The sequence below is a fragment of the Sorex fumeus genome, unplaced genomic scaffold (assembly GCF_029834395.1).
Source record: "Sorex fumeus unplaced genomic scaffold, SorFum_2.1 ptg000015l, whole genome shotgun sequence".
NCBI lineage: Eukaryota > Metazoa > Chordata > Mammalia > Eulipotyphla > Soricidae > Sorex > Sorex fumeus.
In genome coordinates, this window is record NW_026606072.1 from 5,887,139 (window position 1) to 5,909,857 (window position 22,719).

At 40.1% G+C, this 22,719-nt stretch overlaps 1 protein-coding gene across 1 annotated transcript in view; it reads left to right on the plus strand.

The window, feature by feature from the left end:
* The window catches only part of EGFLAM (EGF like, fibronectin type III and laminin G domains), a 189,438-nt gene that overhangs the window by 72,327 nt on the left and 94,392 nt on the right, over nt 1-22,719 (plus strand). The window contains exons 3-5 of the mRNA XM_056112223.1: nt 901-990; nt 10,263-10,380; nt 12,008-12,143. Of these exons, the coding sequence (XP_055968198.1) occupies nt 901-990; nt 10,263-10,380; nt 12,008-12,143 (344 nt within the window). The remainder of the gene's footprint in view (nt 1-900; nt 991-10,262; nt 10,381-12,007; nt 12,144-22,719) is intronic.

A 22,719-nucleotide genomic window follows, 5' to 3' on the forward strand; every position in this document is an offset into this window, starting at 1 on the left:
TCTTTCTTTCTCTCTTTCTTTCTTTCTCTCCTTCCTTCCTTCCTTCCTTCCTTCCTTCCTTCCTTCCTTCCTTCCTTCCTTCCTTCCTTCCTCTCTCTCTCTTTTTCTCTCTCTCTCTCTCTCTCTCTCTCTGTTTCTTTGCTTTTTTTGGGTCATACCTGGAGATGCACAGGGGTTACTCCTGGCCCTGTACTCAGGAATTACCCCTGGCGGTGCTCAAAGGACCATATGGGATGCTGGGAATCGAATCCAGGTCGGCTGCATGCAAGGTAAATGCCCTACCCGCTGTGCTATTGCTCCAGCCCCAGATTTCTTTTCAGATTGTTGAACAACAATTTTCAAGATGAATCAACTGATAGAAGCCAGATTTCAGAGAAATTTCTGGACTTCTGGAATCTCGAGGAAATATCAAGAGAGCTACTCTGGGTCCTCATCTCTGAGTGTGGGAACCAAGATCCCCCTAGAGCAGAGTTCCCCACTTCCAACTGGTCTTCATAACACCCTCACACTCACCCCACCTTCCTTTTTTCACCACAGTTGAGTTGCACTTTATCATGGCCCTTTGCCCCATTGTTTCCTGAAAGTAGAGAATGTGGTTGTGGGCTTCTGTTTTTAAAATATGGGGCAATAAGTGTGTACCTGAGAGAGTCATTTCCTGGAACTGGGTCCAGTGCTATTCATCCCCCTTCACTTCTGTGTATTTACCCCCTGGCCCTTGAGGATTAGGAGTTTGCACCCTGGCTGGCTCACGCTGAGGCTGTTCCAGCAGACGTAATTGTGGAGGTGGCAATGAGGTACCCCTCAGCACCCTTTGAGGTGTTGAGTGCTACAAACGTGGATCTTTGACCATATGGAAGAGTGTGGGCCCCCTTCTCATCACTGGTGTCTGGGCTTTTCCAGATATTTTACTCTGAGGTCGTTTCCAGCCTGGACAGACCCTCTGAGGAGAAGACCCATAATGTCCCTGTCACCGAAGATAGAATGATCACGGTGAGTAGCCCCCTCCTCGCAGAACCCATCAAAATCTCCCACAGACTTGGCATGTTAGTGATACTCAGGAGCCTTTCTCATTTAGGGGTTGTGTGCTGTCTGTGTAATAATAATAATGAATGAGTGTTTAGTCCTTCGGAATGCATGAAGGTCTTTCATGTTCATTACCTCATCAAAGGCCTCCTGATCTCAACAGGAGCTGGAGGAAGACAGTCCTCCTGGCACATGTATTTTCTCTGAATCCAAGCCACTCCATTCAGAGAACACAGTCACCTTACAGCTTCTTTTTTCTGCATAAGGTCACTTTGATTTGTTTTTGAAATCCCAATAAATCTTTATCAATGGCACACTTGTACCTTTCCAACTGCTTGTAGATACAACAGACAAGAAAATGATGCCATTTGAAATGTATATTCAAACAGGTCCCAGTTGCTAATTTTCTTCCTGAGCAGGACACCCTGTCCTTCCAGCAATCAATTGTTGGCTCTTCATCAGCTCCTTTGCTACTTCTGGTTAAGGTATCTCTGAGTGAAAATTTCAGCCTTAGGCATGTGCTGTTTTCTCTCCTCCTTCCTCCTCCTATGACAATTAGCCTACAGGGTGGAACTTTTTGAATCATTTTATGAGAATTGAGCTTTGGTACACAGTGTTCTGGTTTAATGGTGGTGGCTAATATTTATAAGTGCCTTCTAGACATAAGTTGCAGCCTATTTGTCAGTTCTGATATGTAACTATTACTTCTGAAGCATCTGATACCTTTAAGGTACTTTTCTGTGTGCCTTCATTTAATTTTACATATAATCTCATGACTTTCCAATTGTTTGGGGATGCCTACTTAATAAATAGAACTCTCAGGCATATAAAAGTTCCATAAAAAAATTACCAAGTCCCAAGGTACCATGAACAGAGAGAGTTTGGGGGCTTCTGTGGGCTATCATCTTTGTGGACACTCACTGTAGCCTGGGCATGCCCTGTGGCAGGAGTGCAGACACTGTGTGTGGGGTCTGCCTTCCTTCTGCTGGAGGGATCAGATAGGCAGGTCCTTTTATTTTGGGGGTCCTGCAAGTTTTCCCTTTTATGTGGTGTTTCTATTTTTTTCTCTTTTCCTGGGATGAGTTGAACATCTAGTGATTTGGGCAAATATGGTTTAGGGCTGGAGCGATAGCACAGCGGTAGGGCGTTTGCCTTGCACGCAGCCAACATGGCTGACCGGAGTTTGATTCCTCTGTCCCTCTCAGAGAGCCCGGCAAGCTACCGAGAGTATCTCGCCCGCAAGGCAGAGCCTGGCAAGCTCCCCGTGACATATTCGATATGCCAAACACAGTAACAGCAAAGTCTCCGATGGAGACGTTACACAGTAACAACAAAGTCTCCAATGGAGACGTTACTGGGCCCGCTCGAACAAATCGAAGAACAACGGGAGGGCCTTTACCTTTACCTTTATGGTTTAGAAAAGTTTAAACTCTCGCCACAACCAGGACTCAGAGGGTCTCTTTTTATTAAAATGTTGACTTTAGGCAGAAGGTGAAAAGATAGAAAAGGAGTGAAAAGATTTAAGTCAGTGGGTACCACTGCGGGAGTGGTTTCTGTCCCACCCCTAACCACCCTTTCCTTCATTCCTACTTCTCTAACCACCCCAGACATGGCCTGGGCCCGCCAATGCTGCTTCACCAACTTGCTTTCTATCTTGCCCCATCCTTCCTTTGGTGGTTTTGTGATGACTGGGGCTCACTAACTAACTAACTAACTAACTAACTACTAACTAACATGTGGACACACAGCTCACACACTTGGTTACAGTGCTCACACACAGTTGGTGATGGTGGAGTCACACATTTGGTTGTGGCACTGGATATCACAAATAGCCATGCTCCTAGGAACACAATAATGTGGGCTGGAATCAGGGACTGGACACACAAACTCACACTACTGAGCTACTTGTGGGGTCTAATTGATTCACTTTTGCATTGCCTCATAGTGAATCTGACTTAAATGATTGAATGGACAAATCACTCTGGCAAATGATGTGGGTATGTCTAGAGGCTTTCCTTAGCATTGGACATAGAGACTTTTCTTAGATGGATGAACACTTTCAGTTTTTCTTTGTGACCATCTTGTCCACTCAGGGGGTGGGGTGGGATGGGGGTATACCATCCGCTGGTCGGATTTTTTTTTTGCTTTTTTGGGTCACACCCAGCAATACACAGGGGTTACTCCTGCCTCTGCACTCAGGAATTACTCCTGGAAGTGCTTGGGGAACCATATGGGATGCTGGGAATTGAACCAGGGTCAGCTGCGTGCAAGGCAAATGCCCTACTCACTGTGCTGTCACTCCAGCCCCCCCGCCCCGGGTCTGATTGATCCCTAACACTGGTTGTATCCAAACTTAGAGGGAACTGAGACAGAGGCCATGAGATTTGCATCTAGTCCAGTTCTGAAGCCAGACAAGGCCCACTGAAATATAGCGTTCCATTATAAGAACCTTAGACCAGGTTTTCTATATTTCTCTGAATCTGATGATGTAGTGCAGGAGGTAACTGGGGTACCTGTTACTGGATGTAGTGCCACGTATCTAGGGGTTCCTTTGTTACTTATAGAGATATGGGAATATGTGTGTGAATGTTAGTGGATACATTTCAGGAATGCCTCACTCTTTCTGTTTTAAATAGGATAGATCTATTCAAGAAGATTTTTTCCCCAATGGCAAACAATGCTGCTTCTCCTACAAAACTCTGGAAGATAATTTTGTATTTTCCAGTGACCACTCAGGGAACGGAACTCTCTCAATTTTCCCTCCACCCTGGTCTGAATTGTTTTCTTTATGCCTTTTAGAAGAAGGATGCTTAGAAAACAGCATTTTTCTATTTCTCTGGGCCTTCCACCTGATGCTAGGAAAGGGAGATCCAAGACTGATCTATAGAATCAACTGTGAAATCAAAAATAAGTTTGACAGCTAGCTACCAGTGTAGTTTACTCTAGAAGAATCATAGCATTTTGATGCTGAACCTTTGGCCGGTGAAGCTAACCTGAATTCCTCAAGACCATGCAGCTATTTACACCCAATCTTGGATCTCTTGACTCTTGTTTGGCACTTCTTTGGTAGAATCACTTCATGCCTCCTCTCAGCAATGCTCATGACGTCATAGTGATGTGTCTGAAGTAGTGAACAGGACAATATTATGCTTTATTTCTGGAAACAAAGAACCCAGGCTTCTATCAATAGGAATAAAATGCAGCATGGAAGGGAATAAAAGTGAGGTTTGAAATCAGGGTTGGAGATTTCAGTAACATCTTATTTAGTATGGTTTCATCATTGCAAAGTGAACTGACATCAGTTTAAAACAGTCTATAATTTTAAGGGATCATATATAATTTAGAATAAAAGTCTAGTAGTACAAAAATCTTAAAATAATAACAATTCCAGCAAAATGTGCTTTAATTCCTCCCTCATGCAACTGCCAGGATTTACTCAGTTTAGCATTTTTCTGGTGCCATCTCAAACCTTTTCACTCTCCTCCCAGTGGTCTAAAATATCTTACTACCATATTTACATTGTAGCCAATAGATGAAAATAGAATAAGGAATTCTCCCCTTCCCTTGAAGGTATAACCCAGCAATTGCCTTCAGCATTGTTACTCATTTCCTAGAGGACAGAATTTAATCACATGATCACACCCAAAAGCTAGGAAATCTGGGTGGTCATGGCCCACTGAAATATAATGTTTTATTATAAGGACCAAATGATTCCAAGATGACATTGAGGTCTCCCTTGTTGCAGAGTGAAAAGAGAGAAGGAATTGGTACAAAAAAACATTGAAAAGCAGTTAAGAATCTGAAAAAGTAAGGTGCTGATCTGAAAATCATATTGTTATGTCTGGAAGTCATGTGACTGAAACATATCAAATCATGGTGTATTTTACGAGAGAATCTAGACCCACCGATACCCCCACTGGTTATATAAACTCTCTGAGTCTAGTTTATCATCTCAAGAATAGAGGTTATAAGGGGTTATGATCCCCGGAGCCCACCAGGACTAATTCCTTAGTGCAGTCAGGAGTAACACTGAGCATCTCTGGGTGTGACCCCAAAACAACAACCAAATAATATAGAGTTTATAAGATTGATTTCTTAGGGCTGTTTGGAGGATTGAAAATTGCAACGATGTGCAAAATTTTTATAAATTCAAAATGACATGTAAATTTGAAATGACATATAAATGCAAATTATTATGATTATGCCAACTATAAGGTGTAAGTTTGTTTTCTGGCAATCTCTGAGGGAGGTAAGAGGCTGTGGAATAGTGCACAGAATTCAGTTTTGCTCATGCTGTCTCCTTGAGATAAACAAACTTAAATTATCCCAGCTTTTTCTCTTTTATGGATATAAGTTCTCGGACTAATGACAGCTACAGGTGGTCTTGTGAAAACAAAGGGGGCAACTTTTCAAAGATTTTGCATTTTAGAAATAACCAAACACAAAGATGCAAAAAAGCATCTATTGTAACCAAAATGAATTTTTCTTTAAAGTGATTGAGAAGACCAAAGGACAATATTAAACTCACTTTAGCTCCTACTTCTAGAAAACAATTCCTCTTACTCTCTTTACTGTCTTGTATAGAAACTAAATTCAAGAAACATAGGAATACTTTGAATTGTTTGAAAATGTCTTACAAGCAATAAAATGAAGCAAAACACTTTGTTTTTCTACTTTGAAAAAAATGTACTTAGCAACTAGTTTGATACAAAGCTGAAGCACTGAATTTATGACATTTAAAGGTAGAACTCCCAAGATTTGTCGAATTGTGTGGTGTTATGCTAAATTATTTGATATAATGAAAGATTTCATTTTAGAACAGTGGTATCAGAGGATGGAGTATGGTTAAATTATTGAGTCCAGCCCCATTTTTCATAATCCCAACAACTCTATCCCCTTGACCCTTACTCCCTTTTGCCAACTTGTCAGCTTGTCAACACAGGAAAAGACCTGAAGAAAGATTAGAAACATCTGGCTTCTGGGAGGGGCCCTCTGTGTCTTTTGGCATACTAGGACTAGAGGTAGCATTTATCTTCCATGATTAATAAAGAATTTGTTTCAAGCTATATAAGAAACTTCTACAAGAATAATTTCTCTTGGTTTTCAGAGATAATTTCACATCTCTGATCCACAAACTTTCGTAGTTTACAGAAATAATAAACTGGTTTTCAGATTTAATATTATTTAATATTTTTATCTTCATATTATCTGATAGAATTTGAGACTCGTAGTTCAACAAATAAAGGCTCATATCCCTTCTTTGTCACCTAATTATGACTTTGAGCAAATTATTAACTTTACAGGGTTTGTTCTCTGTAAAAGAAACCAGACACCTATATTTTAGGACTGGAGGACAAATTCAATCAAGTGATGTGTATAAACACTCCTTGTTTCTGAAACAGAAAAAAAGTGACATGTGGGTAATAGTGGTAGCTGTATTAAGTATTGGCTCATAGCTAATATCTGCAATGTTTGATGAAACCTTATTGTTATCTCCATACTTCATATAGCATAATGACTTCCTCGGAGGGAAAGCCCGGAGCAGAAGCCTGTGAGGGTATGGAACTTGTTTGACTGTGTATTTCTGTTCCTTGTATGGGCTGCCAAGAGAGGAACGAGAACCTGAGTTTATACTTGCCTGTTACCTCCAGTTTCTTACACTTCCCTCATGATGTGAAGCCAGGGGGGCAGAGGGACTGTGGAGGCACCATCTAATCCCAGATACATGGAATTAGAAGAGTGCCTACCTGTGAAAACAGTTCATGTGTTCAACAAAGACCTCTTGTGCAGTTGCATATAGAATAAATGTGGGGATGGTGGATTGGAGACAAACACACCTTCCAGGCTGTGGACATGACGCAGGTAAAGAGTCAGAGAATATGAAGAAGAAAATAGTTTTAAAAGATAGTGAAAAGGGGTAGAAGGGATGTGGGTGAGAGGCAATTGGGCATGTTTCCATAGTTACTAACTCCAGGGTCTAGGGCCAAGTTACTGCCATTGTTAATCAAGTCACAGAGCCCCAGTGATAGAAACTGCTTTGTGATGAGGTCATCTGTTTACATTATGCATCTTGACTTGATTTATTTCTTTCATCCATTCACTAGTTCATCTGTTCATTTATCAAAAAACATTGCTTGAGTCTTTGCTATGAGTTTCCTAACATTATGCTAAGCTTTGAGATGCCAGAGGAATAAAAACTTGCTTTCTGCCCCCAAGTGGGCAAGGAGAAATAAATAGTCAATTACGGTATAAGGAGAGCAATGCTAAGATTGAGGTACACCAAGGACACCAGGGAAGCGTAGAGGAGGTGCCTAACCAGAATGGAGGCTGGGTGAGGGTCAGAGAAATGAGGTAATGTCTCAGTTGAACTGAGTCATGAAGGATGAAGAGGAGTGAGCCAGTCACGAGTGGGGAGAAGGGCATTTCACATAGAGGGAGCAGTAGGTTCAAAGGCCCAGAGGCAAGGAATTGAATGGCATAAATTTTAGTCCTGCCAAATTCTTAAGTATGAGTAGAATGTAGAATGCATGTAAGGAAGGTGGTATGAAATGATGCTAGGAGGACAAGCACAAGGATAGAAATACACTATTGAAAAAGAGCCTTTAACTAGGAACAGTCATGATTTGAGTCTTAGAGAACTCTGGAGTTGAGATGGGGGGGGGGGGGGTCTAGGCAGAATTGGTGAAAGGGAGAGTCAGAAGCTATTGTTATAATTATCAGGAGTTGCACTTAAATAACTGTGATGACAAAATGATATCAATCGATTAAAGTTATGTGATTACTGAGAAATATTGAATGATGTTTCGGAAGGAGTCATGGACACAGAGTACCATGTAAAGAAGTGTCTTGATGAGAGAGAGAATATAAGAACTGAAGCAATTTCTTGTGTATTTGTTAATAGTTGGGGGAATGATGAGTTGGGCTGTAATTATGCTGAACTTCATTGTTTGTAGCTGTTGAGTAGAAATGATCAAGAGGTAATCACAAGCCCATGGAATGGACATCGAGAGGGGGTCAGAGGTAGAGAAGCAATTTCAGGGTGGGTTATGGCCTAGGGTTTTGCTTGAAGTTCACAGTGTAGCAATCCAAGTAAGAGTGAGAGAAGTTGGTGAGGGATGGAATTCCTGGGAAATACCAACATCTAAGGGGTAGGCAGAGAATGGGGAATGGGCAGAGGATGTCAAGAAGGAACAATGAGAGGGGTAAAAGGAGACCTATGAGGAACAGTCATGATTTCCAAGGGAACAAAGAGGCTTTAGACATGAGTGTTTTGGAGGATCGGGATTTAAAGTATCCATTAAATAATAAGTCATTCCCACTGGGTTTACCACAAGTTTTGGTGCCTTTGTTAGAAGCATCTCAACTGAATATGAGAATGAGTTGAGCAATGAATAAGAGATAAGGGAATGAACTTAACTTTCTTAAGAAGTGTGCTTTTATGGAGAGGAGGTAGGGGTACATTCGTGGTGGGAAATAATTAACTATTTCTAAAATAGGGGAGACTTGATTACACACACACAGTCCACAGATTATTGCAATGTATTTTAAGATTAAAAATTCTTGTCAGAAGCGCTTGACAATTATTTATTTAATAAGACAAAATTTGCTGATCTACTGATTAAATATTCTTAGCAACTGCAAACATTTAATCATCTGCAGAGGAGGAAGTTAAGAACTATAGGATGGGATTCCTCCTGTCAAGTGACTTATTGTCCCAGAGGGAAAATGCTTTGTAATAAGCATATGCATGTATATGTATATTGTACATATTTTGTGGTATACAACAATTTAAGATAAAAAACATGACAATCCTTTTCTTAAGTACATCTTTGCACCAGCTCTATGACACACACTATCACAAATATTGTGATCATGTAGTATATAGCAGGCACATTATACAGAGGAAGCAATGAATGTTAATATCAAGGCCATGTAACTAGCAGGATTAAAGGCTAAAATGGTCAATTCCAAGTCAGGCCCTTTCTTCTGCAATGTGCTGTGGCTTTTCACCAAGAAAACCTAACTCTTAGCTTACTACTGAGCCCCGTAACCTCAGAAGCATGTCACTTTAGGTCAGGTCCAAAGTAGAGTGAATGAATATCCTTTAGCTGTAGCTTTCTGGACAGAACTTCATGTACAGAAAATAGTACAGGAAATATTGTCTCACTCTCTCTCTTTCTCTCTTTCTCTCTCTCTCTCTCTCTCTCTCTCTCTCTCTCACACACACACACACACACACATACACACACACATATATTCAGTCCTGGTTATAAGTGGGGCCCCTAGAACAGCAATAACTTCATTTGGGAACATGCTGAAAGCTCAAATTTTCAGAACACTTCAATATTTACATAATCAGAAACCTCGGAGGCCAGGCCCAACAACTTTCTCGCTCTCAATAGTGGGGTCCTAGATTTGAAATTATAACCTTGCATTTACCAAATAAGCATCTTAAGTCATTGAATCATTCCTGGCCTCCCTAGAAAATGGTTTTTGGAAGGCTTCTAAGTGAATCTGACTCTGATTCCATTGAAAAATATAAGAACTGTGACTGGGAATGTAGCTCAGCAGCAAAGCACATGTCTGAGACCTGGGTTCCATCCCCAACATCCCCAAAGAAGAAATAAAAGTCTAAAATATAAGAACCAAAGTTCAAGTTCCTACTTTACGGATACAAAGTAAGACCTCAGTTTACTGTTGAAACTGTTTCTGAGCATCCGTAGTGAACATCTGCTATGGAAAGAAAGAACTGAGAGATTCCAGCCCTGGAAAGGAATGTTCTTTATGTTCTATCAGCCTTGTGGTCTATTCAGAAAATTCAGCTCAGCCAGGAGGAACACTATTTGATAGGCTAAAACACTTGTTCAAGATAGAAGTAAGGGGAATTCTTTCATCTCGGACAATATGTCACAATGTTTCATACTTTGCAAATTGTCCACTTTGGTCAGTCCTAGTGAAAGCGATGGTTATCTCTAGCAATTTACAGATAGTTTGACATACATGTACAGCCTTCATAGAAGTTGTCTGGTTAGGGGCTCGAGAAATAGTACGGGAAGTAAGGCATATGGTGGAAGCAACTCCCACAGATTCGATTCCAGCCACTGCATATGGTCTCTTGAGCACTACCAGAGTTCTTTCCTGGGTACAGATCAGTAATAGCCCCTGAGCACTGCAGAAAGAAATTGTTTGTCCCCGAAGAAGTTCTGCTTGTTGATAATTCCCTGTTCCATTATTGACAGGAGGAAGTGATTGGTGGTTTGAAACCAGGCACGAAATATTTAGTGACTGTAGCAGCTGACAGCCCATTGGGCACTGGGTCACGGAGCTCTCCTCAATATTTTGTCACTTTGAATGAAGGTAAATGGGTTTGATTCGCTAATAATTGGGAAGTGTGTCTGTCATTTCTCCCTCCATGCAGCCTTTATCAATAAGCAAGTCTTATGTGCCAGGCACTGTGAACTCTGGGAAATCAGAGGTGAGAAAAAGCAGGAATTTCCCTGCCCTCTCAGAATTAGTGAGGAAGGTCAGGACATTATATAATTCACATTCAGTCAAAGGCGGTAAGTTCTGGGGTCAGGAGTTCAGCTCAGTGGTAGATCTGGGTTCAATGCCCAGTTCCAACAAAGGAAAAAAAATGTGAGAAGTTTTGCCTACAGAATGCAGGAAGGAGTGTAGAGATAACCAGATGTAGGAGTGAGGTTAGACTCTTCAGAGAAAATGACCAGCATATGGAGCACTGATGGGGAAGTTGAAAGTGAGACCGTGAGGAACGAAAGCAGGAAAAGAAATATATTCGCAAAAGGAAGCCAGAATCTTGCTCCTGAAGGAGTCTTCATGCCAGGCACTGGAATTCAAGAGCATCACTGCTCTGGGCACTCACTGTGGAGGGAGAACAAATGATAATTAAAATTTTTTTCTGTAGATTTTAGAGGGGAGGTGCAAGCAGTGCTAAGGTACCCAGATGCCACTTCCCCTGATTCTCCGTCCACTGGGCCAGATGTTTGCATACTCAGTCTCAAGGCTGTAAAGTTGCTCGGGACCATCCGGACCACAGGTGGCAGTTCTGAGGTCAGAGGACCATGTGGTGCAGGGGCCCAACCCAAGTTGGACACCTGCAAGGAATGCATCCTAACCCCTGCCCTAACTCCCTGGTTCCACAAGGACTACTTTTGCGGGGAGGGTTTTGAGACTGAATCTGGCAGTATTCAGGGTTTATTCCTGGCTCTGTGCTCATGGATCACTACTGGGGGTGCATGAGGCACCCACAAATGGTATTTTAAAGCAACTTTCTCCTATTCATGGGAGGTATGTACCCTTGATAGCCTCTGAGGCATTTCTTCACCTTGAGCTCTGGAGGATTTCAGAAAGAAGTATATTTGGCCTGAATTTCAAAAACAGCAGTTGCCTTGGGGAGATAACAACTGCATGTTTTCACATGAGGGCATTGTTTAAGTATACTGTTCATCAAGGAAAACACACACATAAAAATACCAAGTTGACCAGGGCCAAAGAGATAGCACATTTACTTTGCACATGGATGACTTGGATTTGATTTCTGGCATGTCCTTTGATCCCTTGAGCCTCCCAGGAGTGATCCCCGACCACAGAGCCTGGAGTAAGCTCCAAGCATGGTTGGATGTGCCCCCCAAAATGAAAGCAACAAAAAAGAATACTAAGTGGAATGATGCTAAGGATTTATGTTTCCTTATGGATAAATATTAATACTGGTACTTGGATACAAGGTACTTGGAGGTAGTTAATATATTTAACCTTCCATATGCTAACTATGGAAGGTTAAATATACTGCCTTCATAGTTGATATGTTTTTGTAGTTTGTGTGTGCCTTTAGTTTGGATTATGAGATTGTTCTTAACGGGTGATATTTAGGCTGAAGAAAATGTATTTGTTCTGTTTTTTTCCCTCTTGTTTGTTGTTAAACAGCATCAGAGACCAGAAGTCAATTCTGTTGTATTTGCTATTTTAGATTCCTGCCGACCTCCAGCAGCACCCCAAAAGCCCTACATTCTTGTGGTCTCAGATACTGAAGTGGCTATATCTTGGAAACCTGGAGTCAGTCAAGGAAGTGTCCCTATTAAGTACTATTTTGTGGAATTCATCAGGTAAGCTTGTATGTTGCTTTCAAAACCCAAATGGGTGGATCTTAGTTATTCCAAACCTGATGGTGAACTAGAAGGTGTGTCTGTTGACTGCATGTATGTTTAAGAGATGACAGAGGTGTGCAGCCTATGTTTATATACTGTCCTGGGCCAGCATCTCCTCTTCTTTCTTTGTTGGTGATGGTAGAGGTGGGGGAGAGACTGTCTGGTAAACCTGTACCCTTATACTGTTATCCTCCAAAGTTAGACTGTCCTAAACTCTGAAAACTTTTGCAACACCATTGCCAACAATACTGTCTGTCTTTTATTCTGGAAATAGGCCTCCTGACTTTAAAACATTATATTTGAAGTAAATATTTGATAGTGACCTTTCTCAGGGGATGGGAAGAAAACTCTTTGAAAACAAGTACAATTTTGATTTCCTTTATATCAGTGTTGCCGTGGGGCAAGTTCTGTGGATTCGTTTTAGTTCTATTCTTTTGTCTACTCTCCAGTTCTTGTTATTCAGCTTATCAGATGCTAGAAGAGTAATTAGAAGTTCTTCTAAGATCACGCAGATGTAAGCACATGCATTCTCAATGCTGCTATATAATTTTAAAGAACACAACTTTTTTCATGGCAGCTCCAGGGGTGGTTGGATTTTGAATGAAAGCATCTCATTCATGTAAACTGTGGAACTTATGGTCTCTACATTAAAAATGATGAACTTTGTAAAAGGCTGCTGCTTCATGCATTCATAAAGGGACTAGTTCAACACCTAATTCCTAAAGCTCTCTGAAGCTGGAACAAAAGAATCTGCTTCTGTTTCTTGATTTCTTAACTGAATCCCTGGTGGAAAAAAAGATATTTGTGTTTTCAGAGATGTACTGCCTGGACTTTCTTGAATATTTGAGCTCAGAGTTTGTTTCAGATGGAACTTGTTGAACTACAAAAGTCAGAAGTTTAAAAGAATATGAGAGTGATACATTGGTTCTTTTGACTATAAAATCTAGTGAAAATCTCAATTCAGGGAAGACTAGATCCACATCAGCTGGGCAGTCTAAATTTATCTCTGATGCTTTCCCCTCTGTGAGCTTTCTTTCCAGGATGTCTCTTCCTATAAGGAAGCAAGATGACTTGTGATTGCTTGAGATTTTCAGTGTGCCATCTTGACTCCCCATTGGAAAAAAACTGGCTTTTTCTTTGAAGTCCATTTAGAGTTTGAACAGCTATTCTCATTGGTCAGAATCAAGTCTCTCAAATACCTTAATCAATCACTGTGACCAGGGAGGAAAACCACTAATCAGTTTACTCTGTAGCTAAGAAATGGTGGGTTCATCAGACTCAGAGTACATGAATTGAGAGTTCAAGGGGTTTTCTTCCTCAAATGAAAATTGTAAACCAGTGGGAGAACAAGGAAAAGAAGGAAAACATGTACTGTCTGCTCTTAAGTTCCAGTTTAATAGTTTTCACTGAGCATAGTTTGCAATCTTGTTGTTTGGACTAATTTGGTAGGTACACCCTGGAGCGTGCATGAAGAAGAAAAATAATGATTCTGATTCCAACTGTGTCTAAAAGTACAACACAGGGAAGTCCTCAAAACTTACCTTTTCTTCTGTGAAACTAGGACTGAACCTTCACATGTGTCACTTACTTGTTTAATACCAGAAAGCCAAATATGAAACAATTTTTAAAAACTGCTATGTTTTTCAATGACCATCTAGAATATCATTTGTGGAATTCCCAGTGAAGGTACTGAGTCATTAATTACTAATCAGATGCTAAATAATAGATATTTAAATTTTGTTTAAGTCTGAGCAACTGATAAGGTATAGAAATCATGATTTTCTAACCTGTGTGTATTACAATAGATAGAACATTTAAAGGTTTCATTGAATTTAGAGCCAGAAGTTCTGGGAGAGGTTGCCCTAGGAAAGACACTTCTCATGAGGTCTCAAGTCTTCTGATCCCCTAAGGCAGAGCCTGAATGAGGATTTGGTATAAGCACTTTCTTTTGTGGGAATAAATAGGAATGAGTGAGTAGCAAATGTGAGACTGAGAAAATGCCGTGTAACTGCATGTTATGTAAAGCACTTCTACTAGCTCTAGGGAGAGCCTCAGAGGCTTGATTCCATTTGTGGTATCTCTGAAGTGTACAGTATTCCTCTCCAATTTGCCTATCCAAAAAAAAAAAAAGCGCTAATTACCTGCAGGCTTATGTTCTTTATTGATGGGGCTAGGGTTGCCAAACTGTATAATTCTTACATTTTTAGAGTCTCTCCGTGACTGGTTTAAGGACAGGGGTCTTGGGATAGAGGAAGGAGTGACATGAGCACAGCATGTCCCAGTGCTTAAGGTTAGATCCTGGCTCCTTGGGGAGAGTCCCAGTTCACACAGAATTCTCTACACCCCAGCTGCTACTGAAATCAGAATGGGAACACAGGAAGGTGACAAGGGCCCCAGAGACACTGCATACAGTGTTCTTATCTGTACAAATACTGGTGATAACTATTTCCAAGCTCCAAGTGTCTGGTTAGGAAGATCACATGAAATTACATATGAGAAAAAGATGTTAGATATAAAAATTCTATAGATATGATGGGTACAAGGTATGATGGGTATTATACAGACATTTAGTAGTTATAACTCCTCCCCAGCCAAAGCACATTTTAACTTTCACAGCTATTCATAACATCTGGCTCAGACCTCAAATGTTTATATATAAATATTTTCAAATATTACATCCATCTACAGCTAGTTTCAAATTTAAGATTTTTTAGTCATCTTGGAGAATCAAATGGAACATGTTAGAATGGAGAATGCAAGTCCTGGTTTCAGTTCATCTTAAGAATTTTACCTTGGGGCTGTAATTTTACCTTGATAGTACAAGTGGGTAAGGTGCTTGCCTTGCGTGCGGTAAAACTGGGTTCAATCCCCAACATCCCATATGGTTTCCTGAGCATTGTCCTGAGCACTGACTTCTGAGCACAGAGCCAGGAATAAGCCCTGAGCACAGCTGGGTGTGGCCCCCAAAAAATTGCCTTTATTTTTTCTTCCAGAGTACATACATTGGTCAGAGCGTCTGTTTTCCCATCATTATTATCAAGCCAGTATGTCCATCATGGTAGTGTTGTTGCTCAAAATTTTCATAAATCGTTTACACCCAGAAGACATCCAATATGCTTTGCTCCCCCTCCCCTCACCAACCTACTCTCCTTTTTTATATTTTGTTTTGTTTGGGGGGACCATACCCAATAGTGCTCAGAGACTATCCCTTGCTCTCTGTTCAGGAGTGATCCCTGGCAGAGCTTGAGGGACCTTACGAGGTATTGAGGTCAAACCTAATCTGTAGGTTGCAAGACAAGCACCTTAACCCTCTGCTTTCTCTTCAGCCCCGCACCACTTCTTTGTCTACAAAGAAACTGAATCTCAATGGCCTAGGTTGCTTTTTTCAGCTAAAATGTCTCATTAGGGACCAATAACAGATTGGACCAATATTATATTCTGATTAGAATTGGAATCTTCTAACTTTCAGCCCATGACTCAATTTACAACAACTCCCTCCACCCCATCTCATTTGTGTCTGGGACCTTCCTTCTGAGATGGGAACATGGACCCATTCTGTAGACTGAAGTCACAGGAAGCTGCTGAGGTTCAAGAAAAAGAGCTTTCCCTGATGGTTACTTAATGTTTGCCTGTATAATGAATCCCCACCTTTGTTTGTAAACATCTGAGCTTATCTCCTTACAGGTGAGGACCAAGGATATGGGTTTAAATAGAACTTTCCTTAGCTCCAAATCTTTAACTTGAATTGGTGTGAAAGATTTCAGGGTGGGAGTGGGGGTGGGGGTTGGGGTCCCTCAGTTACTCTGTTTTTCTCCACAGAGATTTGTTAATTCTTGAATTTATTTGCTCAGCTGCCTCCTGTGTTCAGTAGCACCTGGCAGGGGTCCCCTTGGGAGTCCACGTGGTGAGAGCTGAGAGGCAGGCCGTCTGCTGGTCAGGATAGGACACTGGAGAAATCAGTTTATCACCAGGCAGTGTCTTCGATTTCAGCTCCCTATATGTAAAGCTCTTGTCTGAATTGTCCCTGTGAGATGATCAGGGTCTTTTAACCCACTACCTTAGTAGGTTCTCATACACTTATTGCTCTTATACCAAGAGAATAACTGTACCAAAGATAGTGTTTTTTTAATAATTGTTTTTATTTTTTTAATGAATCACCATGAAGTACAGTTACAGACTTCAAACTTTCGTGATTACTTTTTAGTCATACAATGATTGAGTACCCATCCCTCCACCAGTGCCCATTCTCCACCACCAATGATCCCAGTATCCCTCCCACCACCAACCCTACCCCATGGTAGTGTGTTTTTTAAAGTATAAAATGATTTTAAATATTCAGCTGAATAATAAAATATTAACCTGAGAAATTAGACTAGAGCACAAAGCTAATGAGTGCTGGTTGGCTCCTGTTTCTTTGCCCAGTTCCATTTTCCCCAGTAATGCTAGACAGGCAGAGGTGAGGTGCAGGGACTCTTGAATTTTGTAAGGTAGAGTCTGCTTGACCTCAGACTCAGGTAAGAGAAAGTGTTTAGAGGGAAGAAATTCTTATGATCTCCCACCCAAAGTTGGCCTACTGACTTGAACATTAGCTTCCTGATAATAGTAAATTTTTATATAGAAAAGATTTGAAAATTCCAAGTAAGCCTCTAGACTACAACATATTGGCATTAAAAAAATTCAAAGATACAAATAAATGAGAAATGGTGATGCCTCCCCTCTTTTCTTGTTACCTAATTTTTCTAAACAGAAAAGCCATCCACTTGAGGTGAAGGAGAATATTTCTTTTTCAAAATGATACTAAAAAGTTCTTTGCTGGCAGAAATGCCTAGTATTTATTAAAATAAGAGCTAAGCATAAATATAGCTACCTATGGTTGAAATGTTTAGGCTATAAATATCTGAGAAACTTTCCTTCTTCTGCCTAAGAATTTCCCCAGGGCAAGCCCCTTTTTCATAAGCAAAAATATCTATGCTAACAGTGGCAATAGAAACCAAAGACCTAGGGAAAATATTCCTTTCCCCTCACGGTTCACTTGGGAAGTCATGTTCCATACATGTTATCTACCAGGTTGTTAAATATAAAAAATAGTCTTTTTTAAAGAAAGTTATCTCTAGGTTTTCTGTAGATAGATAGATAGATAGAATTTGATTATTTTAGAGAATTTATTAATTTAATTTGGTTAATTTAGAAAATTGTGTTGTTAATTTCTGGAAAGGGTAGATTCAAGTATGTTTTAATGGCTATTTCCAATTTTGAAAAAATCCTCCACTAGCTTATTTTGGGTCCATGTGAAAGTTTAAAGTGCACTGGTGTGTGTTTTAGGGCCACTGATAAAGAAATGTTGATCTTCAAACCTTAGTCCAATTCAGAGGTATTAATAAATGAGAAAGGGTGATGCCTCCCCTCTTATCTCCTTTACATCCTCTACCTGGTCCTTATAAAAGCTTTCCATAACAAGACTTGCCAAATTCCTCTTCACCCAGGGCTGCTTTTAAGCTGCTTGCAAATGCTTACCTATTGGTTTCACTTGAGAATTTCAAGGTCTTGCACACCTGATTGGATTTTAAAAACTATTTCATAAATTGATATTTTTTTCAAAAGTCAAAAATATTCTGCCCCTCTATCCCATTCTTAATCTATAAGTAACAAATAGGCTTGGTTAGTTTCCTCCTGGGAGGTGACCATGAAGAGATGGTTGCTGGAATGAAGATCAAGTCTGGGTTTCAGAATGGAGTTGAACGGATTATGGATTTTCCTTGAATAGTGCTAAAGGATGGTATGATTTGACTCATAGTCAAGGAAATGGAGTGTGCATATTTAAAGAAGTTTCTCATTCCGAATGAAATTTCTAGTCCTGGTCTTGGGAATATTTCTCAGATTGGTCCAAGTGTGGAACCAGAAGATATAATCTGAGAAATGGGTCTCTAACCTTGGGACCAGTGGCTTGACTCCAATTCATAGCTTCCTTACTGTAAAATAAAGCTGGTGACTCTGGTTTTCTAACCTCCAATTCAAAGCTTCCTTACTGTAAAATAAAGCTGGTGACTGATTTTCTAACCCCTGACAATGGGGAGGCTGTATAAACCAGTTTCATGCCCATGTTGTGGCGCTATATCACCTAATTTCGACTTATATCCACACACTTTTGAATCCTCTTAAGTGGATTTTTAAAAAAAAGATTTTTATTATTGAATCACTGTGAGATAGACCCTTACAAAGCTGTTCATAATTAGATTTCAGTCATATGGTGTTCAAACACCCATCCCTCCATTAGTGTATGTTTTCCAGCACCAGTGTGCTCAGTTTCCCTCCTATCTTCCTCCTACCCCAGTATGCCTCTATGGCAGGCACTTTTCTTCTCTCTCTCTCTCTCTCTCTCTCTCTCTCTCTCTCTCTCTCTCTCTCTCTCCTCTCTCTCTCTCTCTTTCTCTTCCCCCCCCTACCTGTCCCCCTCCCCCCCATATTTGGCATTGTGGTTTGCAATACAAATACTGAATGGTTATACAGTATATCCCTTAACCTATTTTTAAAACTCAGTTCTTGTCCAGTGGAATCATTTCTAGCTATTATTATCATAGTGGCTCCTTCTCTATCTTACCTATCCCCTATCCCACAAACACTTGTGGCTGATTCCAACTATTGACCAGTTCTCCTAGCCCCTGTTTTGCCTGGTTGTAGATATTAGTCTTCATATATATATATATATACACATATATACATATGTTCAAAAATATATATATAATTTATGTATATGTTTAATTTATATATAAACCACAAATGAGTGCTGTCATTCTATATCTGTCCCTCTGTTTCTGACTCATTTCACAGCACAATATCCTCCAAGTCCATCCATTTATAGACAAATTTCATGACTTCATTTTCCCCAATAGCTGCATAGTATTCCATGATATAGATGTGCCATAATTTCTTTATCTATTCTTCTGTTCTTGGGCACTTAGGTTGTTTTCAGATTCTGGCTATTGTGAATAGTGCTGCAGTGAACATAGGACTGCATATAGTGTTTCTGCCGTGTGTTTTTAGGCCCCCGGGGTATATCCCAGATTTGGTATTGCTGGGTCAAATGGGAGCTCAAGTTCTAGTTTTTTGAGGAATGTCCATATTGTTTTCCAAAAAGGCTGGACCAGTCAGCATCCACACTTGTTAGTATCAAAGATATACAAACCACTGGTTGAACTTTACAAGAAAAAATGGAAACATTAAATAAGTAAACAACAGAAACTTTCTCAAAGAAGAGATTCGAGTGGTCAAAAGGTACTTGAAAACATGCTCTGCATCACTCTTCATCAGGGAGATGCAAATCAAAACAATGAGATATCATTTCAAATCACAGAGACTGGCACACATTCAAAAGAATAAGAGCAACCAGTGCTGGCATGGATGTGGGGAGAAAGGGACTCTCCTTCAATGTTGTTAAGTGAAATTTTTTAAGCATCCCGTGCCTCAGACACAAGAATAAAGATAGTATCCTGCATAGCTCATAGAGTGGTTGTAAGATTAAATGAGTTTTTGCCCATAAAATGCATAGAATAGCACCTTGCACTCAATAAGTGCTTGATGAATGTAAACCATACAAATCATTGCTATCATAGCTTATATATATATGTATATATATATATATATATATATACACACACACACACACACACACACACACATTTGTTCTGCATAGAAACATTTACTTTTCTGGATGGAAGCTTGTGTGCTAGTTTCTGCCAGGACAGTTCTATTTTTTTTAAACCCTTAATTATCTAATTTGTTTTTTGGTGTTCTGATTTTTCCCCAAACTAGCTCAATTTAACCTTCAGGACCTCTGCTCAAGTAGGCTAAGTATCTCTTTTTTTTTCAAACATCACAATTACTTTTTAATCTTTTTTTGTAGACTTACAAACTTTCGTGCTTGGGTTTCAGTTATACAATGATTGAGTACCTATTCCTCCACCAGTGCCCATTCTCCACCACCAATGAACCCAGTAGCCCTCCCACACCCCCACCCCAACCTCCCCACCCTGCCCACCTCTGTGGCAGGGCATTCCCTTTTGTTCTCTCTTTCCTTTAGGGTGTCCTGGTTTGCAATAGAGATATTGAATGGCCATCATATTTGGTCTATAGTCTACTTTCAGCACACATCTCACATCCTGGGGATATCCTCCAAACACCATTTACTTGGTGTTCCCTTCTCTATTTGAGCTGCCTTTTCCCCAAGCATGTGCTGATGGCTTCCAAGTCGTGGAACAGACCTCCTGGTACTTATTTCAACTATTCTTCAGTGTTCGTCTCCCATTCTGTTAACTTTATATTCCCCAGATGAGTGGTTTTTTCTATATCTGTCCCTCTCTTTCTGACTCATTTCACTTAACATGATACTTTCCCTGTAAAACCACTTGTATGAAAATTTCATGACTTCATCTCTTCTAACAGTTGCATAGTATTCCATTGTGTAGATGTACCAAAGTTTCTTTAACCAGTCATCTGTTCTTGGGCACTCAGGTTTTTTCCAGATTTTGGCTACTGTGAACAGTGCAGCAATAAACATACAAGTATGATATTATTTCGACTATACTTCTTTGCCTCTCCAGGATATATTCCCAGGAGTGGTATTGCTGGGTCAAATGGGAGCTCAATTTCTAATTTTTTGAGAATTGTCCATATTGTTTTCCAAAAGGGCTGAACCAGTCGGCATTCTCACCCACAATGAAGGAGCTTTCCTTTTCCCTGATCTATCTCGACTAAGTTAAGTAATTCTGCAGTATTTCCTGGCAGCTCTCAGGACACTTGCAGTTTTACTGTTCAACATCTGTTTTCCACCCCTTATCAGCTCCTCTCTATGGACTCCACACATCAGATCAGTGCTGTGAACATTTGGCTACAGTCTGGGAATGAAAGCAGAAAATGTCAATTCCTATCTTGAGCCTGGCATGCACACTTGTTAACGTCTCTGTGACTTCCATGTTCAGAGAGGGAAGAAAAAGTAAAGTAGGGGTGATTTCAGTGCTTACCTGGAAATGGTTATGAAGTTGAAAATATTCAGTACATGAAAGTGAGGCTCACAAACAATTGTTGTAAATGTTGATTCTTTCCTTTCACCAAGACATGTGAAAATGGAACTGCATTATTGCCCTTGTACAGGGTGTTAATGAAACGAATCTATCACTTTCTTTACAGTAAAACTCAGAGGCCACAATAGAAACCAACATCCTAACTCACCAACTGCAGAAATAAAAATTAGACCAAACAGCATGGATACCTACACATGCCTCTTTTTCTCTCTTGCTGACCTAAAATTCTGCATTGTTTTTGTTTTATCATTAAAATAATACTGGTATGTGGTAAAATTTCAAATAATACCTAAATGTGGAAGATTAATGTTAAAGTTCCCATTGTAATTTTGCCACATAACAGTTAGCAATCAATATCAAATTGATATTGATTGCTAACTTATGTTTTTGAGGCTGTGACAATACATAAGTGAATTTGAACTCCACTCACAGCATTTTACTAGGATTTATAGTAGTATTTAGGCAAATGGCTATAATAATTTTTACAGTGATATGGTCCCATGGTACCTTTCCTGCCCCCTCAAGGTATAGAATTTAAAATATGTAAAGAATTATTTTTCTATAATTTGTTAGCCTTGAATAAAATGGGGAAAAATTAAAATCTCCCTCTTTTTTTCTTTATTGCTTTTTGGGTCACACCTGGCGATACACAGGGGTTACTCCTGGCTCTGCACTTAAGAATTACTCCTGGTGGTGGTCGAGGACCATATGGGATGCTGGGAATCTAATCCAGGTTGGCCGTATGCAAGGCAAATGCCCTACCCACTGTGCTATCGCTCCAGCCCCATAATCTCTCTTTTTTGGTTTTTTAAAAGAAAATGTTTAGAAAGTTGCAAGGTGGACTATTTAAGCAAAAACTTTTCTTACCACTAGCAATAGAATTAGATAGACAAGATTGGACTTGCTTGGACGTCAATGGTTGTATACTTAAAATTGGTGCTATTCAAATAATTCTTTTCTTTTTGCTTTTGTTGCCTTGTCTTTCTTTTTCTTTTTCATTTTTTTCCTTAAAACTTAATTTTTATTAAGGCACCATGATTTATAAAGTTATTCATAACTGAATTTCAGGCAATGTCCCAACACCAATTCTACTACCAGTGTGCCCAAGTTCTTTCACCAATGTCCTCAAGTTTTCTCCCTCCCCCAGCCCTTCCCCCTTGACAGATATGCTTTTTAAGTTTTTCCCCTTACCTCTAGTTTTTAAATCGAAGAACCACTTTCCAGACTAGTGGTTGGGCTCAAAAATTCTGGCATCCATTTCTATACCTCCACTGAGGCTCAAATGAAAGCGACTTTCTGCATTTTGCTCGATTTGCTCGAGCGGGCCCAGTAACGTCTCCATTGGAGACTTTGTTGTTACTGTGTCTGGCATATCGAATACTGTCGGTAGCTTGCCGGGCTCTCCGAGAGGGGTGGAGGAATCGAACTCGGGTCGGCCATGTTGGCCGCTTGTAAGG